The sequence below is a fragment of the Bactrocera oleae genome, chromosome 2 (assembly GCF_042242935.1).
Source record: "Bactrocera oleae isolate idBacOlea1 chromosome 2, idBacOlea1, whole genome shotgun sequence".
Classification (NCBI taxonomy): domain Eukaryota; kingdom Metazoa; phylum Arthropoda; class Insecta; order Diptera; family Tephritidae; genus Bactrocera; species Bactrocera oleae.
This window is the reverse complement of record NC_091536.1, coordinates 99881846-99905485: the sequence shown is the minus strand read 5'-3', so window position 1 is coordinate 99905485 and position 23640 is coordinate 99881846. Positions and strand designations below refer to the sequence as shown.

At 32.5% G+C, this 23640-nt stretch overlaps 2 protein-coding genes across 4 annotated transcripts in view; one reads left to right on the top strand and one right to left on the bottom strand.

The window, feature by feature from the left end:
* kay (transcription factor kayak) overlaps positions 1 to 23640 on the bottom strand; it is a 40431-nt gene that overhangs the window by 11605 nt on the left and 5186 nt on the right. Inside the window, exons 1-2 of one of the 3 annotated variants that reach the window (XM_036357607.2) lie at positions 16957 to 17113; positions 15548 to 16183 (exon numbers count right to left, since the gene is read on the bottom strand). The exons of 1 other annotated variant lie outside the window; for it this stretch is intronic. In XM_036357607.2, coding sequence (XP_036213500.1) covers positions 15548 to 15889 — 342 coding nt within the window. In that variant the 5' untranslated portion in view covers positions 15890 to 16183; positions 16957 to 17113. Of the gene's footprint in view, positions 1 to 15547; positions 17115 to 23640 lie in introns of those variants that run through there. One more of the 3 variants, XM_070106150.1, reaches the window with a different exon arrangement.
* Wdr24 (WD repeat domain 24) overlaps positions 8423 to 23640 on the top strand; it is a 43088-nt gene continuing 27870 nt past the window's right edge. Inside the window, exon 1 of the mRNA XM_070106152.1 lies at positions 8423 to 8682. The gene's annotated coding sequence lies outside the window, so the exon portion shown is untranslated. The remainder of the gene's footprint in view (positions 8683 to 23640) is intronic.

Below are 23640 nucleotides of genomic sequence, written 5' to 3'. Positions count from 1 at the left end.
AGTTTCATGACGATATTTCAATTAATTTTACTCAAGGTACAGCTTGTATAAACAGACGACGGATGCATTCGTAATTCTGATCATTTATGTTTTAGGTTGGCAACTAAGTGATTGCTGGCGTAGTCCAAATGTAAAACACATTTTGTTATTTGATAGTTGGCAATTCAGCTGTCAATCAGTAAAAAAAAGTTTTTTGATCGATTGCGTAGTTTTCGTTTGGCATTCGTTGAAAAATCGAAGATCAAAAGGAACATTTTCGTCATATTTTGCTTTTTTATTTTCGCAAAGGGAAAAACGCATCGCAAGCTCACAAAAAGTTATGTGCTGTTTATGGCGACGAAACCATATCGTTCTGATGATTTTTCACTCAAAGATCCTCCAGTTGAAGTTGATGACGACCTAATCAAAGCAATAATCGATTCGGATCGTCACAGTACAACACGTGAGATTGCAGAGAAGCTTCAGGTATCTCATACATGCATTGAAAATCACTTAAAACAACTTGGCTGTGTTCAAAAACTCGATACATGGGTTCCTCACAAACTGAAAGAAACGCATTTAACGCAACGCATTAGCAGCTGCGATTTGCTAAGGAAACGTAATGAAAATTATCCATTTTTAAAACAAATGATAACTGGAGATGAAAAATGGGTTGTTTACAACAATATCGAGCGGAAAAAATCGTGGAGCAGGCCAGGTGAACCAGCTCAAACAACATCAAAAGCTGGTATTCATCAAAAGAAGGTTTTGTTATCAGTTTGGTGGGATTATAAAGGAATTGTCTACTTTGAACTCTTACCACCCAACCGAACGATCAATTCTGTTGTCTACATTGAACAACTAACGAAATTAAACAATACAGTTGAAGAAAAGCGGCCCTAATTGATAAATCGAAAAGGTGTTGTATTCCATCATGACAATGCAAGGCCACACACATCTTTAGTCACTCGGCAAAAATTATTGGAGATTGGTTGGGATGTTTTGCCACATCGACCATATAGTCCTGACCTTGCACCAGCAGATTACTTTTTGTTTCGATTTTTACAAAACTCCTTGAGTGGTAAAAATTTCAATAATGATGATGATGTCAAATCGTACCTGATTCAGTTTTTTGCTAATAAAAACCAGAAGTTTTATGAACGTGGGATTATGAAGCTGCCCGCAAGATGACAAAAGATCATTGATCAAAATGGGCAATACATTACAGAATACAGTTATTTAGTTCCATGAAAAAATTGTCTTTGATTGTTTAAAAAAAATCCGTAATTACTTAGTTGCCAACCCAACCCAATACATACATATATTTATATAACTATCTCCATTCCTTTTAGGTGTTATAAACAACCTATTATCAGAGAATATTAGTAAATATTCATTAACATCCTCTGTTCTTACCATTTATGGTGAAATGCTAAGATGTTCCCCATTTCTATGCTTGAAGTACGGCTTGAAGTGTTTTGAGTGTAGCGCAAAGAAATGACTGTCTGAGCAACTTCAGCAACTCTAGCACCTACACAAAACACGAAGGTATTGAATTGTATTGGTACCCCCATACGTACTAAATTACATGCGTCTGTATAATTACATATACATATATGTAAATATGTCAAAAGTGATAGATTTCTATTATTTACATGTATCTAGCACTCATAGACCTATATACATATATATACATTTAAAACTTGTGGGTGAGTTTGAAAATTAAAAAAAAAATAGATTTTTTTTGTCTTATTAAATAGTACAACATGTTTAAGATCTCTCAAAATTTTAAATCGATTCGAGTAAAATTTAAAGAGATAGATCCTTTAGAAGTTCCGCTCATCAGGCCACGTGAGTGCAGCGCTCCACACTTAAACGCGTTTATCTCAAAACTCAGTTTTTAAGGCGGTGGACACGAATTTGCGAACGATTTTGTTAAAATTTTGCACGCATCTTTGAAATAACATTATCTAGTCACTGAACGCAATATTTTTTTATTACAACTAATTTTTTCGAGACAATACATGGCGAAAATTTGCAAAAAAAAATGTGTTTTATGTTCAAAGTCTGTCAAAAACTCAAATTTATATTTTTTTTTTCATCGTCCAATAACGACATTTATCCATGTTGTAACCAAATATTTTTGGATTTTCAATTTCCCCAAAACCCAATTATGCTGTCCACGCCTAGAGCATTTTTTGAGACGTCAAGGGAGATGAGGTAGCAACAGCTGAGTTTTCGGAATTTTTAAATAAAAATTTTACAAAATACTGTTTATATATTTATCTTTGATTATGCTGAATTGTTTAAATAAAATATGTGATTGTATATACTCTGAAACCCACCTAACTCCTTACAGAGTACCAACTATAAAAATGCTTTTCTACATAAAAATACTTTGAACAAGTAAGGAAGGGCTAAGTTCGGATGTAACCGAACATTTTATACTCTCGCAAAGTCAAATGGTATACTCGTTTGAGATTTCTTTGTGGATTGACTGATATTTTCGGTAGAAGGTCAACTATAGGCACTGGGGTCCACATATTTAGTACTTAGGGGTTTGAACAGTTTTGGTTCGATTTAGACAATTTTTGGCCGCAAGGTGGCATACTTTAATTGCATTATTCACGCAAAGTTTTACCCCGATATAATCATTGTTACCTGATTTGCATAGTGGAAAGTGAAAGAATCAGATGGAATTGAAAATGGTGTTACATGGGAAGTAAGCGTGGTTGTAGTCCGATTTCGCCCATTTTCGCACTATGACATAGAAACATGAAAAGAACGTTATGCACCGAATTTGGTTGAAATCGGTTGAGCAGATCTCAAGATATGGGTTTTCACCTAAGAGTGGGCTGTGCCACGCCCACTGACTAATTTTGAACGCGGTTCCTATAAAGCCAATTTATACCATCTCAGAGATAAAATTTAATGTCTCTGGCGTGTTTAGTGCTTGATTTATCGCGCTTTTAGTAGTTTTTAACAGTACCGTTATATGGGGAGTGGGCGGAGTTGCCACCCGATTTCAACTATTTTCACACCGTCAATAGAAGTGCTAAAAACATTTGCTTTTAGTGGATTTTTTTATTATAGCATTAGCGGTTTAGGAGACATGCACATTAAACCTATTAGAGGCGGGACCCCTGCCCCTCCCTAATGTGATCCTGTGCACCAAATAACAGTGGGCGAGATCCCGCCTTCTAATAAGGTTAATGTGCATATCTCCTATACCACTGAAGCTATAATAACAAAATGCACTGCAAGCAAATGTTTTTAGAATTTCTACTATCAAGATCAAGAAGATACCAAATTTGATTGTAATTTAATCACGATTTCATTTAATAATGGATATTTAATTCTTTCTCAAAATTTTTTTAATATCAGGTTTTGACACACCTGAAGGAATTTCCTGGCCTTTGATTCTTGCGAATTGGGAGAGTAAAAATGTTCGGTTACATCCGAACTTAGGCCTTCCTTACTTGTTTTTTTGAATTTATTCCCTTAAATTTTCAATTGGATCGAAATATATATATTTTTGAATTATGTATATATGTATGTACATATATGTATATATATGTTAAGTTTTCTGAATCTGTTAAGATTAAAGTAATAAAACAAACGAAATATCAGATATAAGCAAGGAAAGCAAAACCTTCATAGGGTATGTCTATGTTTGCTACGACCAATAAATTATTTGCTAATACAAGTAAAAACCAATAACCAAAGATTTTCAAACGTGTTATTTCTGTCACCAACAGTTTGTCCCATAATCTAACTAGAATTTTCTGATATCATCGGCTTCATTTCCGAGTAGTAACCCCTCAACTACAATCACATCTGCTTGGCGTTGGCGCACGCCGAAATACGACGAACCCCAGACAAGGACGCCATTGTCGCGACTCGCGAAAACACAATGAATTAAATTATTCATACGCTCTTCGTCGCGGCGCACCGATGCAATATATACAACAATAAAAACCCTAAAACTACGAATACCTGCAACGGCCAGCATAAAAGCGCAAGCACACAAATATCTGCATACATATTTTTAATATGTAGATTGCCTGGTATAGGAGGCGAAGCATGTATGGGCAACAGGAGAATTGGAAACCAAGCAAAGCCACACCCTACATACACCAACAAGCCGGCTCTCCCACACAACGTTGGATAAATGTATAAACAAACATACATTAAAATGATGCTATATATAATATTATGTATGTATGAGCATATGTACATCTGCACTTGGAATCTTAACAAGGCACCATTCCATTGAAGGAATCCCTAGCATCAGCGTCGACTATTAAATTTGTACTTGTTTTTATTAAGCAGTACGCCAACGACCTCGAAAGCAGTAAAAATCGCCTGAATCGACAGTAAAAGTGGTTTTCACTTTTCCTACAACTTTATAGAAACCCTCTGCGCAGAAAGAGGCGTCGTCGCTCATACTCAAATTTTCCAAACTGAATATAGTGGCTATTTACATACTTGCATTAGTAAATCGATGCGATAAATCGAGGAGTGAGTGTGCTACTTTCTATTCAAGGTGATGTCCTTTTCAAGGAATTTTCGAATTTTGCTCTTTTTATTACTTGTTTGTGATAATTATTTCTTCTCGCGGGAAAACTGTAGAATACCGTCCCAGGATATCGAGAATAAAATGGGTATGGGATAGAGGATCTCCTCTCCAGATCAAGTGTAAATGCTAATTAGTAAAGTGTTAGTGGATATAAAGGTGAAAATTATAAGTGTAAAATTCGTTTTAAATCGAAAAATACGTACTTTTTATAGTTGAAATTTTCGACTTTAAATACAAATATCTCGAAAACTCTTCTATCCGCTTATACTCATTTTATCCCCGAAATCCTGGGACGGTATTCTAAAGCCGACCCCTTCTCGCATCGTTGACAAGTCAAAATCAAAGTGCGAAATTAAACTAAGTTATTATACGGTACTTTCCGTTTCGTGGGACAGCGCTATGTTAATAGGACCACGTAAAACAAATAATCGACTCTCAACTTTGTCTAATATTCGTTTAGAAAAATAAGCGCATAAAATATATACATATGTACTTATATATACAATGACAAATAAGCACAAATAAGAGCTGGTTAGAACTAACCCATTTTTAGTGAAAACTTCGTTTCAAATAGAACTGCAAAGCTTACCCAAACGACGAACTAAATGGTTATTGTGGAAATGAGTATTGAGCGCTTATTTTAGTACCCTAATAACCATACTAAATCCCCTATTACGGTTTACAAATAAACTGCATTTCAGTTGCAGTTCAGAAATTCGGTATTATTGATAACAGCTCAATGCGTTAAACAAAATTCATTTGAAGTATTATCGAACTAAAACTTATTTACAATAACTTTGTAGTTATTTTGGTTTTAATCCACTGCGTACAAATACGGTGTTCCATAATAGTTAACAACTGTAGATATCGTAAGTTGCTAAAATAAAAAAAATGGTTTTAATCCACTGCGTACAAATACGGTGTTCTATAATAGTTAACAACTGTAGATATCGTAGGTTGCTAAAATAAAAAAAAACGTGAAACTCATTTCCACTGCATTGTTGATAATTATCGTCAGCAAGGAAATGGAGAGTTGCGCATAATTTCAATATTGGAGATCTCATTTAGTAAAAAGAAAATGATTCCTCATATGGACGAAAATAACTTATGAATCTGCAACAAACATGCAATTGTCCCTACATCATTTGTTTCTTTCTTCTGTAGAGCTTTATTGCTCAAAATATTTAAAGAGTGAATAAAAACTGTATCGAGGAACTCATATACATATCTAACATACAATTTAAAAATTGGATTAAAGGCGTGGTACAGCTATCAATACGAATTTAAGACGCATAGAATTGCACGACAATTCCACCGATTTCCAATAAAATTCAATTTTGAATAACATTAGTTTATTCGACTTAAAAATAGATAGTATCAACAAAGAAGTCTCGAAATACCTTAGCTCAAATTATTTCAACAGAATTAAGTGATAATGTTGCCCTTAACATTATGAATACTAATTTTAGTTTAAGCCCATAAAATAATATAAAATATAATACACATACAAATATGTTTGTATATATGTATATATGAACTCCAGCTGGACTTTGACTCGTGACAGTTGGTTTAGTGTGGTTTTGAATGACATTTAACTTATCAAGCGCCGGTCGATAAATGGACACGTATGTATCTAAGTATGTACGTACCAAAAAGAAAGATATCAACTATTAGCGTGCTATCTACATACAAACGTATACATATTTGTATATAAGCTTTCCACCTGCATTTGCCACTTTGTTATATTGACACATTAATGTCGAGCAGAAAAGTCTGAAAAATCTCTGTACAATTACTAAATATTAGATATGACTACGTGTATTCTATCTATATTAATGGTGATTCCAAATTATCAGTGCGAATTTATACAGTATAGTATACAGTATAGTTAGTATAAATGAAACCATATTTTTCCACTTCGAAACTTAAAAACCAAATACTCAGTTTCATGATCCGCACACGCAACTTCAATGACTTTCTCGTATGTATCTACATATGTATGTATGTAAAGTTAGTTTCTTTGCTACCCTTACTGACCGAAACTCCGCAATTTTGTTTAATTTTTTGCGCCTAAAATAGAACTCGGCAATTTTTTTCTTCGTTTATTTTACATTATTATACCATATACTCCCTCGAAGTGTTGAAACGAATATGTGCAGTGACATGGGCTGTGGCAACGGGCATACATTGATAAGCGAATGCGATAAGTAATATACAGTTATGTAGTGGTTGCGCAAATATTAATGTTTGTGGTATGTTTTCAGAAACTAAAACTGGTGAATGTTTTTCGTGGAAATGATTTGCCTACATTTAAAGTAGTTATGTTGGTAAACGTATCCGCATAGTAGTAATATACAAAAATTATGGTAAATTGATTATGTAAAAAATATAATAAGTATAATCGAATTTCTTATATTCTTTTCGATATTAAGAAAAATGTATTGCTATTGAAGAATATCCAGTTATTTTCACATTTGGCGTACCATGATGACATCAGTTTCCTTAGTGAAGGCAACACAAGACCAGATAAAATTTGACAAAAGCTGTTTTCGATTTGCATTTCTCTGTTCGCTATCTTAGCGCACTGTTCTATTGTCCAAAAATTTACAAGTAAAAGCAGGAAATATGTTATAGAATTGATTTCGCACAAAAGAATATGTGGATCCCTCATTAAGTAATATAATCGCTATCTTCAATGCTACTAAGTTTTGTTTGGTATATTTTAAACTAATTTTACTATTGTGAATGACTTAATTGACAAATTAGTGCTCAAAATGAAAACACAAAGATTTTTTCTTGATTTTAAAAACTGAAAATTTAAAATCAATTATAATTGTTCATAGAAAACAAAACTAAAGGGTTACTAAACCGTTTTTTTTCGGAAGGAAGAATTTCTCCATCAAAGAAAGAAGCGCAACGCAATTGTATACATACTTATGTGTCAGAAGATATGTTAGCGCAGGGGTGCACCCAAAGTGCAGCCCGATAGTTTGAACATCTGGTATATCTCGCTTATACTATAACGACACACTTAATGGATTAAAATAGATAATTTTATGTACATACCTAGCTGCACATAGCACTTAAACACAGCTTATTGGTTAGGAACTAAAACCAACAAATTCGTTAAGTTCTCTGTGAAACTTTGTATTATGCATTGAAATCTTCAAAGTTTATATATCAAGTAAACTTTTCATAATCTAATCTTTTTTCCTTGGAAATTTAATTTTGTTTTTTATGTTTCTATATACATACATATATATGTATGTAGCACAAGCAGATCAAGCGATAATATATAATATATGTTATTCTTTTAGTTATGTGCATGATTTTTAATTTTTTTTTTAAGTGACAATATAATGAAAATATAAATTTATGTTAATTGGTTGTTGTTAAAGCGGTTGAATACGTACTTTTGGCAATGGTGACAGCGCCGTGCTAAATGGCAGACTCATATAGTCTTCACTGAAAATATTGTAGTTGTCCAGCGTCATTTTCGCTATTAACAATTAGAATTCTTTAAATACGATTTTACTTTTCCAAACACCGTGTAGTAAGGTAGTTAAGATTTTTCAAAGTGCTATCAATAAAAAATTTTCGAAGCGTAAGTCTTCCATTCACTTCTGTTCACTTCTTTCAAATTCTCCACTTTCCTATTTCAATCCATTAAATTAACAGTTTGATGAAACGTCTCCGGAAACATACACAAAACTGATGCAAATACATATGTTTGTTATACGGTTTTCGACAAGTCAATACATACATGCATAAGTATATACAAGTACTATATAATATATATAAGTAAGTATACTTGTATGTAAGTATCGCACTAAGAGAATTATTGAGGTCCGCGTATATGGTATAAGTAGTGATACTGTGCTGGCGCACTCTGCTAAATAAACAGATGACTCAAATACGATTTCTGGCGAAAACGTTTTATAAATAAATATTAACACGTTAATTTTATAGGTGATCTTATTGTTGCCGCCGTTTTTGTGATTGTTATTTTCGCCTATTCGTATTGTTGAGCTATCTTTTGGCTGCGCAGAAACAAATTCAGTGAACCAGTTGTCGGTCGTCGTTTGGGTTGTGCAGTCTTAAATAAAAATCCTTAATATACATAAGTATATACATATATATATATTTAATTTTTCTACTGTATTGAAAGCATTCGCAACACATGCTATTGGTTTTCACTTGTAAAATTATTGCACTAAGAGTTTATTAAAGAAAAAAATAATTTTTGTCCATAGTTCAACTATTTTTCTTTTAGGTAATTTGTAAAAAGTCGTATTTGCGTAGTTTCTGTTAGTATAGCGGCAACCTCGACCTCATATTTAATAAATTACTACTGATACTTTCAACGTATTGGAATTGACTGAATGCGTCATCGTTATAAAGTTTCGTTTTTATGTGAAATGTTGATACGAGCTAACTAAAAGACACACGACAGTACCAACAGCTTACGCAAGTATACGAAGGCGATAAGAGTTGAGTGGAAAAGAGCGGTCGTGCATTGGCAATATCGACAATTTAGCAATCAAGTCGTATATTTGAGTGCAATCGTTTGCTCTGGCAATTGTCCCCTTGCCATTTCTGCTTCTCTCATTTCAGCTAATTTAAAAAAACACACTTTTCAGTTTCCTGTGTGGTCAAGTCACTTCAACTCAAATGAGCAAGCGAAAAACCCAACATGGCGTATGAGTGATACTGAATGTTTAATGTTGCTCTAGAGTTTACAATCCAAATACGTAGTGTGTTTCGAGTGAAAACGTATTAGATTAATGAAATTTTGTCAAAACAACATGCATATTTACATATACATATTTTATATGAGTTCTACGTCATATTTGCTTTTGTTGCTATAGGAATGTCATGAATCGCAAGATATTTGCTGGCTTAAAACGTTAACAAATGTACAATTTTAATTTACATTTCAGGTTTTATACCTTCATATGTTTCTCTTAATTTTTTCTAGATAGTTGCAATCAAACCAACCCGCTTTTCAATTTATGTGCTCTTGTTGTATATAGTGTAACAGTGTTGTTCACCTAATGATTTTTTTTTATATAGATATAGAATTATTGTATATGTACTATGTTATGACTGTGTCAAATTGATCAGAATGACGAGAGGAGTTGAATGTCCGTCCGTCCATTATTGCAAGCGATAACTTGAGTAAAAACTGAGATATATTGATGAAACTTCGTACACTTAGGTAAAAACAAAAACTATGAAGTGCTATAACTACAAGAAATAAAAAATGTGCTACAAAATTACAATTTTGTATAGAGTATCGCAGTGGAAAGGGGTATGTGTAGTTAAAAATTTGTTGAAAAGTTATATAGCCCGCTCACCTAATAGGTTTTATGTACATAATTCACAAACTACTAAATCTATATCAACCAAATCGCTGGAAACATAGCGTGATAATAGATGCCATTGGATAATAACCATACTCAACCCCATGCTAGGGTATCAGAACAATGCCTTCAAGGTGTGGCACCTCTCATCTAAAAATGGTCGGATGGTGACAATAACTTTTTAAGCCCACGGGTATCGAATATGAGGACCTTGGTGTCTATGGATGATTTTATATCGAAAATATCGGTTGATCTCTAAGATATCTTAGTGATATTTACAGGGCAATTTTTATTTGAAAAAATATTTTTGCGTAGAATATTGTCAATATTACATGAGAGCAAGTTGACACCTGATGATTAATTTGTGTTTCGTCGATATCACGGTACACCCGAACAATGACTTCGCGCAGTTAATTACATTATTGATTCCTTAGAAAGTACAGCAATTCGAAAAAGTTCGAAACCATGATCTAATATACAAAATTTAAAAAACTATATTCTCCTTTCAAGTATATTTAATTATTAAGTCCTCTTTACCAAATAGGTAATTTTATTTAAAGATAAATCAAGAAACATTTGACATCTGGAAAACGTCCTTGGTTCTGTACTTTACACCAGCTTTACATCTGATATACCTGAAATTGAAAGCGTATTAATTGCTACTTTTGCTAATGACACTGCTCTATTGTCGTCAGACCAGACTCCAATTGTAGCAACTAATTTAAAATTTAAATCTTTGAATTAAATAAGAAATAAACTTGGCTAGATTGCCGGAAAATGGAAGCAGAAAGGCGAAGCTTTGCTTTTGAATGGCAATACTGTTCCTCAAAGTGATAGCGTTAAATACCTTGGCATGCGCTTGGACAAACAATTGTTATTATTTTCTAAAAAAGATTGCGAATAAAACATATCAACATAAATAAAAAAATAACTCTCACACTGATATTCAGAACTTACTTTTTGTGCAAATTTTTACTCTGATACATTTACTGAAAGAGTACGTACATATATATGTATTTGAAATTATAATCGTATATGGATGTATTTACAAAAATTTATCGCTACTATAAGGTTTAGGGGAGTTGAGGGGACTGAATAGTTATAGATTTGAATACTGGAAAGTGAAAAAATCAGATGGAATTTAAAATTGTTTTATATGGAACGTAGGCGTGGTTGAAGTTCGAGTTCCCCATTTTCTCACTGTGAGTTAGAAATGCTAGCTTAATGTTATGAACTAAATTAGGTTAAAATTGGTCGAGCATGTCCTAAGATATGGATTTTCACCTAAATTTGGGTAATTTTAAGACCAATTAAGGTTTTATTTGGAAGCGTCTTCGTACTTTTTTATGTTACTCTTCCACTATGACCAATTCTTTATTTTTATAAGGCTCATTTAAAGTGCGGGATCAAAACTTTTATAGACTTGTTTTTCCACTTATAAAATGTCGCCTTTAATATAAGTCAACATTAACTTGCTTGAACTTAATTTTACCGATTTTTTAATAAATTTTCTTTATTTTAATTATGTGTTTAAACTTGGTTGCAATTATTTTTAATCAGTTCATTCTGTGGATTTTCGATGTATTTTTATACTCTCGCAACCTGTTGCTACAGAGTATAATAGTTTTGTTCACCTAACGGTTGTTTGTATCACCTAAAACTAATCGAGTTAGATATAGGGTTATGTATATATAAATGATCAGGATGAAGAGACGAGTTAAAATCTGACTGTCTGTCCGTCCGTTCGTCTGTGCAAGCTCTAACTTGAGTAAAAATTGAGATATCTTTATGAAACTTGGTAGACATGTTTCTTGGTACCGTGAGACGGTTGGTATTGCAGAAGGGCGTAATCGGACCACTGTCACGCCCACAAAACGCTATTAATCAAAAACAAATAAATTGCCATAACTAAGCTCCGCAATAAGATACAAGACTGTTATTTGGTACACAGGGTCACATTAGGGAGGGGCATTTGCAGTTAAAAATTGTTTTTAAAAAGTTGGCGTGGTTCCGCCCTTAATAAGTTTAATGTGCACATCTCCTATACCTCTGAAGCTATAATAACGAAATTCACTGGGAGCAAATCTTTTGCACCTCTATTGACGGTGTGAAAAAGAGTAAAATCGGGTGACAGGGCCGCCCACTCCCCATATAACGGTAGTGTTAAAAACTACTAAAAGCGCGATAAATCAAGCACTAAACACGCCAGAGACATTAAATTTTATCTCTGGGATGGTATGGGATGACTTTATAGGAACCGGGTTCGAAATTAGACTGTGGGCGTGGCTCCGCCCACTTTTAGGTGGAAACCAATATCTTGGGATCTGCTTAACCGATTTCAACCAAATTCGGGGAAGAACGTTATTCTTTTCATATTTATATTTCATAGTGCGAAAATGGGCGAAATCGGACTACAACCACGCCTATTTCCCATATAACACCATTTTCAATTCTATCTGATTCTTTTACTTTCCACTATGCATATCAAGCAACAGTGATTATATCGGGGTAAAACTTTGCGTGAATAATACGTTTAAAGTATGCCACCTTGTGACCAAAGATTGTGTAAATCGAACCAAAACTGTTCAAGCCCCTAAGTACTAAATATGTGCTAAATATGTGGACCCCAGTGCCTAAAGTTGACCTTCTACCCAAAATATCAGTCAATCCACCAAGAAATCTCAAACGAGTATACCATTTGACTTTGCGAGGGTATAAAATGTTCGGTTACAGCCCTTCCTTACTTGTTGTACAATAAATTTGTGCCAAAAAGCAGTCCCTCTGTGGCTTTTTGGTGCAAAAGTTTAAATTATTTTCCAATTCAGGATTGATTTCTTGTTAATAAGGTTAATAACTAAACTTTACTATTCGGAGTAAATATGATTCCAATAATTCTCTAATTAATTAAGCAATATTATAGCAATACACCAGAACTCGATTAGGGACTAATGAAACAAATAAATGATACTGGCTAGATAAATTAAATATTAAAATATTCAAGTTTTGTGCAAATTTAGTTCTCTTAATCTTATCTATATTCATTAATAAATGCAGCACTAAACAAATGAACAAAAGTGGTGCGATGCACTGCGATTTTTACTTGATGACTCATATGTATTACCTAGAATTCGCTTCAACTTAACATGTGCCCTCGGCAAAGTAAAACAAATACCAACAACACATTGTACTGTTGTTTTGCGGCTCATCGCGCGGCACGGTTGATATTGCGTCTAATAGCGCTTAAAATATGCATACACAGTACATACATATGTACATGCGAGTCTGAACTTGACGTGCCTCCACTTGTATTACCAATTTAATAATGGTTTGTTACCAGTCGAGAACTGCCAAAAGCGAGAAAGCAGAGCCGGTTAAAACCTGCTTGACGTATTAACATTTCTCTCCAACGCTTAATGTGCACAAATATCCACATAAAAAAACTAATTAGATATAATATATTTAAGAAAATGTATCATCTTATGTAGTACAACGCAATCAACAAATGTTTCAAAAATAATCCACTAGTTGTTGGCAGAAAACATTCAGCTGTTGAAAACTCTTTTTCTCTTTTCACCCGAAAGGTGTTCTTAAAAGTCCTTTTCTCGTTCAAGTAATTAATTGCCGAAAATAGATTTGCATAGTGTGAGTGCTACTTATGTATATAAATGATTTGCAAAGTTTTAACTTAAATAATTCTGAAGCTGTCTAGTAAAAAAAAAGAATAAAAAACATTATATAACATGTATTACAGAAACCAAGTTCTCATTATTTAATTTCCTGAATTCCATTGATTTCGACCATGAAAACACCACTAGGCGAAATGTTCCATTGTATTGAGATATTTGTCTTACTACCCGATATATACAATATAATTAAACTCATCCCATTACTCAAAAATAGGGACCTACATAATATATGAGATTGAGCATTATACTTATATGGTAATAAGTAACCGGAACGACCGATATTCTCATGTGTTAGCTAATGTAATAAATTGACATTGAACTCGCTGTTGTTAAAATTCTGACCAGTTAATATGAAAATCGATAAGCAATTTCAAAAAATGTGAGCATATAATAATTATATTAACATTCTTTTACAAAAACAGGTAAATTCATTATAATCATCATTTCTTGTGATGTTGTAGCAAGCTATATTTTGAAATTGGTTAAATGCCTTACTTTCATTGCTGAAAATCAGAATGAAAGATAGAGACAACTATACACCTTTTTAAAGTTTTCTTAGATGTGTGTATAAATGTGTTAAAGCTTATAAAATTAATTTATATTTACCAAATACGCAAAACAAAAAAGTCTCAGCAAGAGAACTAGAGAAAAACCGAAATGAAAGAATAAAGTAATAGTTAAAGAATGTAGCAATCAAAATACAAGTCAAAACAGTTAAAGGTACAGATACTTTTGCGTTGTTCGTTTAATTCATTCTCCCTCTTTCGACTCTTCGAACGACTAATGACGGCTTAACAATTGCTAAAGAACGCATGTATGTGTATGTGTTCCCATACCTACAAGTAGTACACAACGATTATTAATTGGCAGTAGGAGAATTCATAACATGTGTAATATTATAATATTGAAATCCAATTGACAGATCATATGTGGGAATTTATTTTAGGTTTTTATACTATATTTATCAAAATTTAATATTCCAACTGCCTGAACCTGCAAGCGTATCGAAGAATTTCTACTATTATGAATTTGTTATACATATGATCCAATGTTAATCGCATTTGACGTTTAACTTCAATACATTTGTATAAAATGCAATGGAAGAATTATGAGTAAACTAAAGAAATGTGCACTATTAATTTTATTATTATATCTGGTACAAACCAGGGTTCGTAAAAAATTTAAAGTTTTTATGCAAGACTCGAAATAAGGTTGTTTTTGCTTTTAAAAATAATATACAATTTTATTTCTAAACATATTGTATTTTTAAATTTATTTTTAATGTTTCTCACATATCTATTCCTACACCCTCCACATATGAACCTGTGAGAAAGAGCGTAGTAAACAAAGGAACACAATAATTAATTAAGTATTATACGTGCATATCTAACGATCGGCTTCGCCATATAGGTTTGTACGTACATAAGTACATGCATATGTATGTATGTATATATTAATAAATTGGATTAATATTAACACATACTTATATAGTCATTTAAAATTAAGTAGTTAATAGAGCTGAAAGCTCTTCGGGAATACACAAGTATGTATACTGGACCACCATGGTCTCTTAGCTCTTTAGTAACTATATATGCAGATACTTCAATATTATATATATATTTATGCATGCATAGGCAGATTCAGTGCGAAGTTTAGTTAGTGTTCAAGCAAAGACGTATTTAATTACATGAATAATCATATAAAGAGAAAATTTCTTTATGAAATGTCTAATATGTATACAAGTATATGAAAAAATCCTGTTCCGAAGATCTGTTAAGAGTAAATAAATATGTAATGTAAATACGTAGTTAAGAAATATATTTAAAAACATAAGTATATAGTTATTCATAAAGTAAAATTGTATGAGGTTGAATTTAATATTTGTAGTAATTATTTGTTACTGTAGATATTGGTTTGGATTATTGCTGTTGTAGACTTACGATAAGATTATTTCGGGTGGCCGTTGTTGTTGTTGGTGTCGTTGATGTCAGCGCTGATAAAGCTGGCAAAATATCAAACGAATTTTGACCCGACGTGTTTTCATCAAAATCCACTTCCCGAACGTCTTCGATTTCGGCTTCTCCTTCCTTAAGCTCATCGTCTTCATCATCGTCTCCCACTACATGGAAGTGACGAGTTCGAGTTGGTTTTTTGTTACGCTTTCGTTCCAATTTTAAAACTAAAGTATTTGCTTGGGGATCTAAACTGACTTCTTCTTTGGCATTTGACGAGGTACGAATGGTGGGAATTTTCGCTTTTGCAGTATCAATTTTAACCTTCATGGTTATTTATTGAAACTGTTTCGTTTTATGGCGAGTGGATCCTAAATAGATATCATTTATTTGAGCACAAGAAAGTCTGTATTTCGTTTTATAACATTTTCTGACAGTGGATAATTGTCACATGTTCAACTGTCGCCACTGTGAAATCTCGGTTGTTAACGAATTCGCGTGAAAATATCGATAACTACGCGTACACTGATAATTTTGTTTAATATTGTACAACGTACATTCATGTCTTCATCCGTTTGTATATGAGCACAGGTTTCCTTATATTTTTATGTTTCCTATTTTTTACTGGGAAAATAAATATGTTAAATGTGGAAAAATTGGGTATTCTCTTTTTTGATTCTGTCGAGGTACATTGTTCGAAATATCAATTAAAAAACTTGCAAAATTCCATTTGTTGTAGCGTTTATTTGCTACTCTGTTTTATTTTTCTATATAGATTGTTGTTTTTACTGTTGCACCACACCCCGTTTGCTTATTACTTGCGTCAGCACCATAACACGCGAAAATCGGAACCAACTGTGATTGGGAGCGATTTAGCTAAGGTGTGGAGTGATATTTAAACGTCTTGAAACTAAATTGTTGCGCTTTACGTGGAAACTTGCACTTTGTATTATCGTAAGTTGTTTAATTTCTACAAACACATGCGTCAAAACACAAAGAAACAATTTGACGATTGTTCGAATGTTGGGCTTTTGTTCGATCCAGTGGCTGCGAACCGCAACAACAAAATAAAACCGAAGAATCACAAGTATCTAAGTATGGACATGCATACGTGTATTTATACACATACATAAATATAGGTGTTAAATAAACACATACCCCATTAAATTTTTATACAGATATTAGATGTTTTAACGAATTTAATCCTTTCAGCGAAATCTCTTCAAAGTGCATATATTTATTTTTTATTTTTTCTTGGGACCACAGACACAAAGCAGGTTTTTATGGAATACGTTTTTATTTATATGAATGTTTGTATCGCATGCTTAATGTATGCATGAGCGCATACATATGTATGTATGAATGTAGGCAAATATGTTGTGAACAAATTCAGATACCTATGCACTTGTACTTGGCTTTCAGTAAAATACATTGAATTTAATATTTGATTGTTGGAGGGAAATACACGAAATATACAACAGAGAAGGTTAATGAAAATATCCTGGAATGTACTAAAATATACGTTCCGCTTTAAAAATCGTCGTTACTTTAACAAAAAGCTGAAAATAACTAAATTCATATATCACATTCTTCTGACATTCACAATCAGCAGCTGTGTATAAGCAACAGAAACATCACTAATACTAACTACTCACATTCACCAACACTAAGAATTACTCTTACTGTAACCCCAACACGAGCACTCGTTACATTGTCCGACCACTCAACAACGTTGCCATCCCTGTCTTACACAAGTGTGTCTGCGGATTATAAATTGCTTATACAATATATATATATATTTATTATTTTCAAAGTCACTTCATTTCTGGAATTTACTGAAACCAACAGATACAAATTGTACAGTGAGTACTTGTGATTGTGTTCAAACGGATTTTGATTATCATTTCGAAGCCGAAAACAATAAGTTGGATATGTATATAAATTATGTACTCTATATAGATATGTACATATATAAAACAATAAAGTTGGTTTAAAATAAATCAATTAAATGAATTTATTATTTTAATAAACCCAATGGTTAAGCAATAATTTTAACTTAGGGAAAATTATACTTTTAGCTTCCATCTACTGTACATGTCGAGGTAATTATAATATTAATATAATTGAGGTAAAACACTACAAATTTGGATATTAAAATAGTTAAATTATTTATATAACAAAATATATGTAGTGGATTTAATTTTAATTGTACATACTTTTACAAGCTTACAAACATACATTTTTATTTATGTACATACATACATATGTACGTGTATATGAATATTGTGAAATGTTACTTTTCTGATTTTTCAAACGAATAACAATATATATGTACATACATATCTATGGTGCTTTGTACAAACATTTGTACATATACATACAAAATATATACGTACGTATGCACGCATTTGTGTCCCACAAAAAAGGCAAAATGTACGCAACGAATGTTAAAGCAGAGAACGTATATGAATATGAATTCATATACGTTCTCTGGTTAAAGCAATCAATTGTCGCATGCGAGACAATTTTTGAAGTATCATGCCGGTTTTCAACATTAAGTTAACATTCTCTGCTTATATTGAATTCTCTCGACAACCAAGGGTTGTACATAAACATGCATGCAACTATACATATATGCATTAGGGCCCAGGTATAAGTACATACATATGTATATATGTATGTATATACATTTTAATGAAAGCATGCGCACTTGCAATCTTTACATATACTTGTTTACGAATGTCGTATGAAACAAGTTAGCAAACACTTTGTTTGTTGATATTTTGATTTTTTGCTAAGTTCTTTCACCACAAAGCACATTCATAATTTTACCTAGTATGAGTTTATTTTCCACTTGCTCATGCTACTTGTTCTGTGTACCGTTTTGCACTTGTTTTTAGGCGCGTGTATACTTTTCCCGCTTGTTTAAACGGTTGCCATGATGAATCATCAGGGACTCTTCGTAATAAACTTGTCGGATTCCTCATTTATGGCGTGAAGAACTCTTTAGCATAAATCTCTCACTATTGAAACTTAAGTTTTCTACTAATATCAATTGCAAATATTCAGGGGTGTTGTAGAATCTGATAGTTGTCGGAATCAGAATTGAAACCAATAAAAAAATGTAGTAGATGTCATGAATTCAGATATTATTGGTTTGACGTTCGAAACAGAAATTGTATCGGTTTTGGGTTTCACAGAGACCAATTTTATTGGGTTCGTTATCAGAAACGAAGCAAGAGGATAGTCGCTGACATATTTGAAATGTAAGTTAAGGAATTAATTTATAATATTGTTACGATTTAATTTATTTTAATTTTTTTAGGGGAAAACATAACAATAAAATACAATATGTCATAATTATTGAGTTTATGAAAAAATATAAATATTTTAAGAGGATTTACAAAACGTAATTTAACACCCTAATGTGTCTCTCTCAGTCGATAATGTGATATAAATCTAAAAGTAAAGTTCAATTTTAACGTTGCTTTTTTTCTTTCAATAAAATAAAAGCTAATAGCGGAACTCGTTGTAAACTTTAATAGACTCTATTCAGTATTTTAAATTTATCAAGCGCTTTCAATTTTATTCATAACATTCTCTGGTGGGACGCACTCGCAGTGGCAGTGTAATGGCAGCGAATATAAAACAATTGTCACAATGATAAAAAAATTAAAAAATGTACAGAGGCATTGAATTGACAGTGTTTTACGCGAAGAGCTCTTACAGTATCCACCGGAGAACGTGAATTTGCGTAATCATCTTGGACAATTTCCAAGCGTTGTACCAAAATGAAACATGACATGATAAAAGGTTATTGGTGACGCTGTATATGGAATGGCTATGCAAAGAGGGATATAAACTCATCAACTTTCCCTCGAAAATTTTTTTATATTTTTATTTGTAAAGTCGCAGAAATAAACTTTTAAGAATCGAAACTACCACGACGATATGCAACCGATAGCAAAATAATATTTTACTTTCCTTTAACAAAAAACTAACAAACTAAGCGGAGAATCGGATATCAATATATTAGAGATATGGGGCTTAGACCAATATTTTGACTAACACAAACTGTTTAAAGTTTTATTGAGGCTGGGGGGAAGGTCTGGGCTGATTGACATTACTCAAGAAATATCCAGAACATGTTTCCACGAAATTTTAGGAAGAAAACCCACACAATGACTGATATATTTGGTATTATGATTCAATTTCGACGAGTATAAGTTTTATTTTCCGTGATTTCAACGGTACTTAATTTTTATACTGTGAATAGTATTATAAGGTAGTAGGCATTTTTGTAGTCCAATTTTAAAGTGTAAGATAGAGATGTCAGGATAATGTTATGTATCGAATTTGGTTGAAATTGGTCGAGTAGTTCCTGAGATAATTTTTACTGTAGTTATCGCTTGCACAGACAGACGGGCGGATGAGCAGACAGACAGTAGTTCAACTTGTCTGTCAACCTGATCATTTATATTTATAATCTATATCAGATATATCTATCTCTATTAGTTTTAAATATTACAAACAACCGTTAGGTGAACAAAACTATTATACTCTCTGTTGCAACATGTTGCGAGAGTATAACTTCTTTTAGATGTGCTAAAAAATTCTATACATATTGAATAATATAATACAAGTAATACGTATACGTAAACTATATAATGCGTTGCATGTATTATATCACCCCCTAAATTAACAATGTGAAGTCATGATAATGACGTGTAAAAGGTAAAATAATTGTGTATTATATTTCCTTGAATGCTTATCAATGTTGTGTTCTAATCTAATCAGTAAAGCATAGTTATAATGCTTGTAATAAAAAATTTACCCGAAAGAGAGAATGACGCAAAGCTCACAAAGACTTGCTATATGTGTATACATATAATATATACATATATGTGTATATACATATTTATATATTTTAGCATATTAATAATAAGCGATAACTGCAAAAGTAAACTTTTAAATACAACTTTAGCCAATGCAAATGAAAAAGTTTTTCATGCAAGCACTTGAAACCGATAATTTAGTTTATATGGCAGCTATATGCTATAGTAGTTCGATATCGGTTCCGACAAATGAGCACCTTCTTGGTGAGAAAAGAATGTGTGCAAAAGTGTATGTTTTGAAACAATATGTGCCAAATGGTAAAAGTGGTAAATATAAAAGAAATTTTCCACATCACCATCAAAGCAAAATTAAAATTTGTATACTCTTGCGACATGTTGCTACAGAGTATAATAGATTTTTTCACCTAACAGTTGTTTGTATCACCTAAAACTAATCGAGTTAGGTATAGGGTTATGTATATATAAATGATCAGGATGAAGAGATGAGTTGAAATCCGATTGACTCTGTCTGTCTGTCCGTCCGTGCAAACTGTAACTTGAGTAAAAATTGAGATATCTTGTACACGTAAGGCGGTTGGTATTGCAGATCGACGTAATCGGACCACTGCCAAGCCCACAAAACGCCATTAATCAAAAACAAATAAATTGTCATAACCAAGCTCCACAATAAGATACAATACTGTTATTTGGTATACAGGATCACATTAGGCAGGGCATCTGTAGTTTAAAAGGTTTTTAAAAAGTGTGAGTGGTCCCGTATGTATAAATCGAACCAAAACTGTTCAAGCCCCTAGGTACTGAATATGTGGACCCCAGTGCCTATGGTTGACTTTTTACACAAAATATCGGTCAATGTGTAAGATATATAATTAAAATTCAGAGTATAATAGTTTTGTCAACAGTTCCTATTTCTAATTATTAAAATATATAAAGAAATCTCAAACAGAGTATACCATTTGACTTTGCGAGAGTATAAAGTGTTCGGTTACATCCGAACTTAGCCCTTCCTTACTTGTTTTAATTTCCCTTCTTCCGTATTTATACTCTTGCAATATGTCGCTAGAGAGTATAATAGTTTTGTTCACCTAACTATAGTTTGTATCACCTAAAACTAATCAAAATATATATATATTGTACATATGTATATATAAATGAATTTGAGTAAAAATTGAGACATCATTTAGAAACTTGCTGCATATATTTCTTGGCACCGCCTTTAGATACACAGCTGTAATTTGGGGACCAAGATCGTAAAATCAAGGGACACTTGTGAGCAAAAAATTGTTTAAATGTGAGCGTAGACCCGCCTCTTAAATGGTTTAACAGACATATTTTCAAAAGCGCTGAAGCTAAAGCAACCAAACTTTCTGACAAAAAGAGTATTTAACAATTCTTCGTACACCGTGAAAATGGGTAAAATAAAAAAATAACCAAACCCCCTTCCCATATAACGGTTATGTTGAAAACTACTAAAAGTGCGATAATTCATTGAATAAATGCACCAAAAGAATTAAATTCATTCACAACCAGGAGGCAGGAAAAGGCTTTATAGGAGCAGGAGTAAAAATTGAGCAAGGGGCGTGGCAGCGCACCCCTTTAGGTGAAATCCTATATCTCAGGAAGTACTGAACCAATTTCAACCAAATTCGGTGTATGTGGCTACCCATTGCTATTACACATTGTGAAAATGGGCGAAGTCGGATGATAACCACACCTACTTTCCATATAACAACCTTTAAAATTACATCTGCTTCTATCATCAATGAAGTTATCAGAATAAAACTTTGCACAAATAATGCCCTCAATATATTTCATCTTAACATACATATTTCCAAACATCCGCTCGACTTTATATATTGGTCAATCTGTAAGGTTTCTTAACGATTTTCAGAAAGCCTCTTTTTCTGGTAAGGATATCTCTAGCCCTCATATACCTTATATATTTAAAATTTTCGGCTGGCATTACTCCGTATATATCGGTCAATATGTAAGATATCTTAGCAAAACTATTATATTGGATATACTCGTACTATACTTGTAGCTCACTACCTGCGATATAAATCGACGAATTACCCCAGCTTCCATATAGTACTACAAATAATGCTTTTCATTAGTCCAGAATGGAATTGGGATTTTTCATCCTTTGGTTGATGTTTACTGCATATACCACATATATTAAACCTGGCGATTGAGTTTATATCATATACAACTCATGTGAATAATAATGACAGAGATTTATAAAAACAAAACTACAATACATTTCTACAAACAAACAAATATTCCGCAAATCTTTAACCACCATTTCGACCATTTCGTTTCCGTCTCCTCTTTGCAACTATACTAAGGTCTTCGAGACAATCTTTACATCTCGCAGTAACAATTTTGAGTCGCTATAACCTTAACCCATTTTAAACAAATTGTTTGAACGACTATTTTTAAATATTGAACAACAAATTAACATTAATGTTAGTTTTTATTATAACCAGACAGTGCATTGTTTTTGATTAAAACTAAACTTTTATTAAAAGAAATGGAGCTCCATATTTTAGAATGAATTAACAGACCTAAATTGATATATATGTACATATATATTAGCATGCATACAAGTATATACATGCATATATATTCTGTACGCTTCAATGAGCGTACAAACGGATCAAATTTTATGTAAATAACAGAACAAATTTCGATATAAAGTGTAATATTGAAAACAGCTTTGTTTTTGATAAATTAAAAAGGGAATATCACAAGTAGTTTTTATTTCTATTTAGTAAATAATTTTGCAGACGTGACGATGTTACTATGTGTTTTTTTTTTGAATAAATCATTTTAATTAAAAAATAAAAGTCATGAAATTCTTTAAAAACAGTTGTGATCAGTTAACCATCTAATTGGGGGAGTGAATATGTATGTGTCCAATAGTTGCGTGGTTGTCGGTATGTAAATATTTATATATATATGTATGTCAATAAGCGTAACATTCTTTTTATTATTAATCAATAATTAGGAGATAGACAAAACATAATCCAAGATCAACGTGCGTGTCCCATTTAAATATATACTATGACGCTATTGACTCTAGGAGTCATTTGATTTTAAATAGCAAACCAATAATAAAAATTTTTATACTCTTGCAACTTGCAAGGATCAAACACGCGGAGATACCTCCAAGTGTTGGCAATATTAAAAAACCAATTTCATTTATATTGAGCACCAAGCCATTAA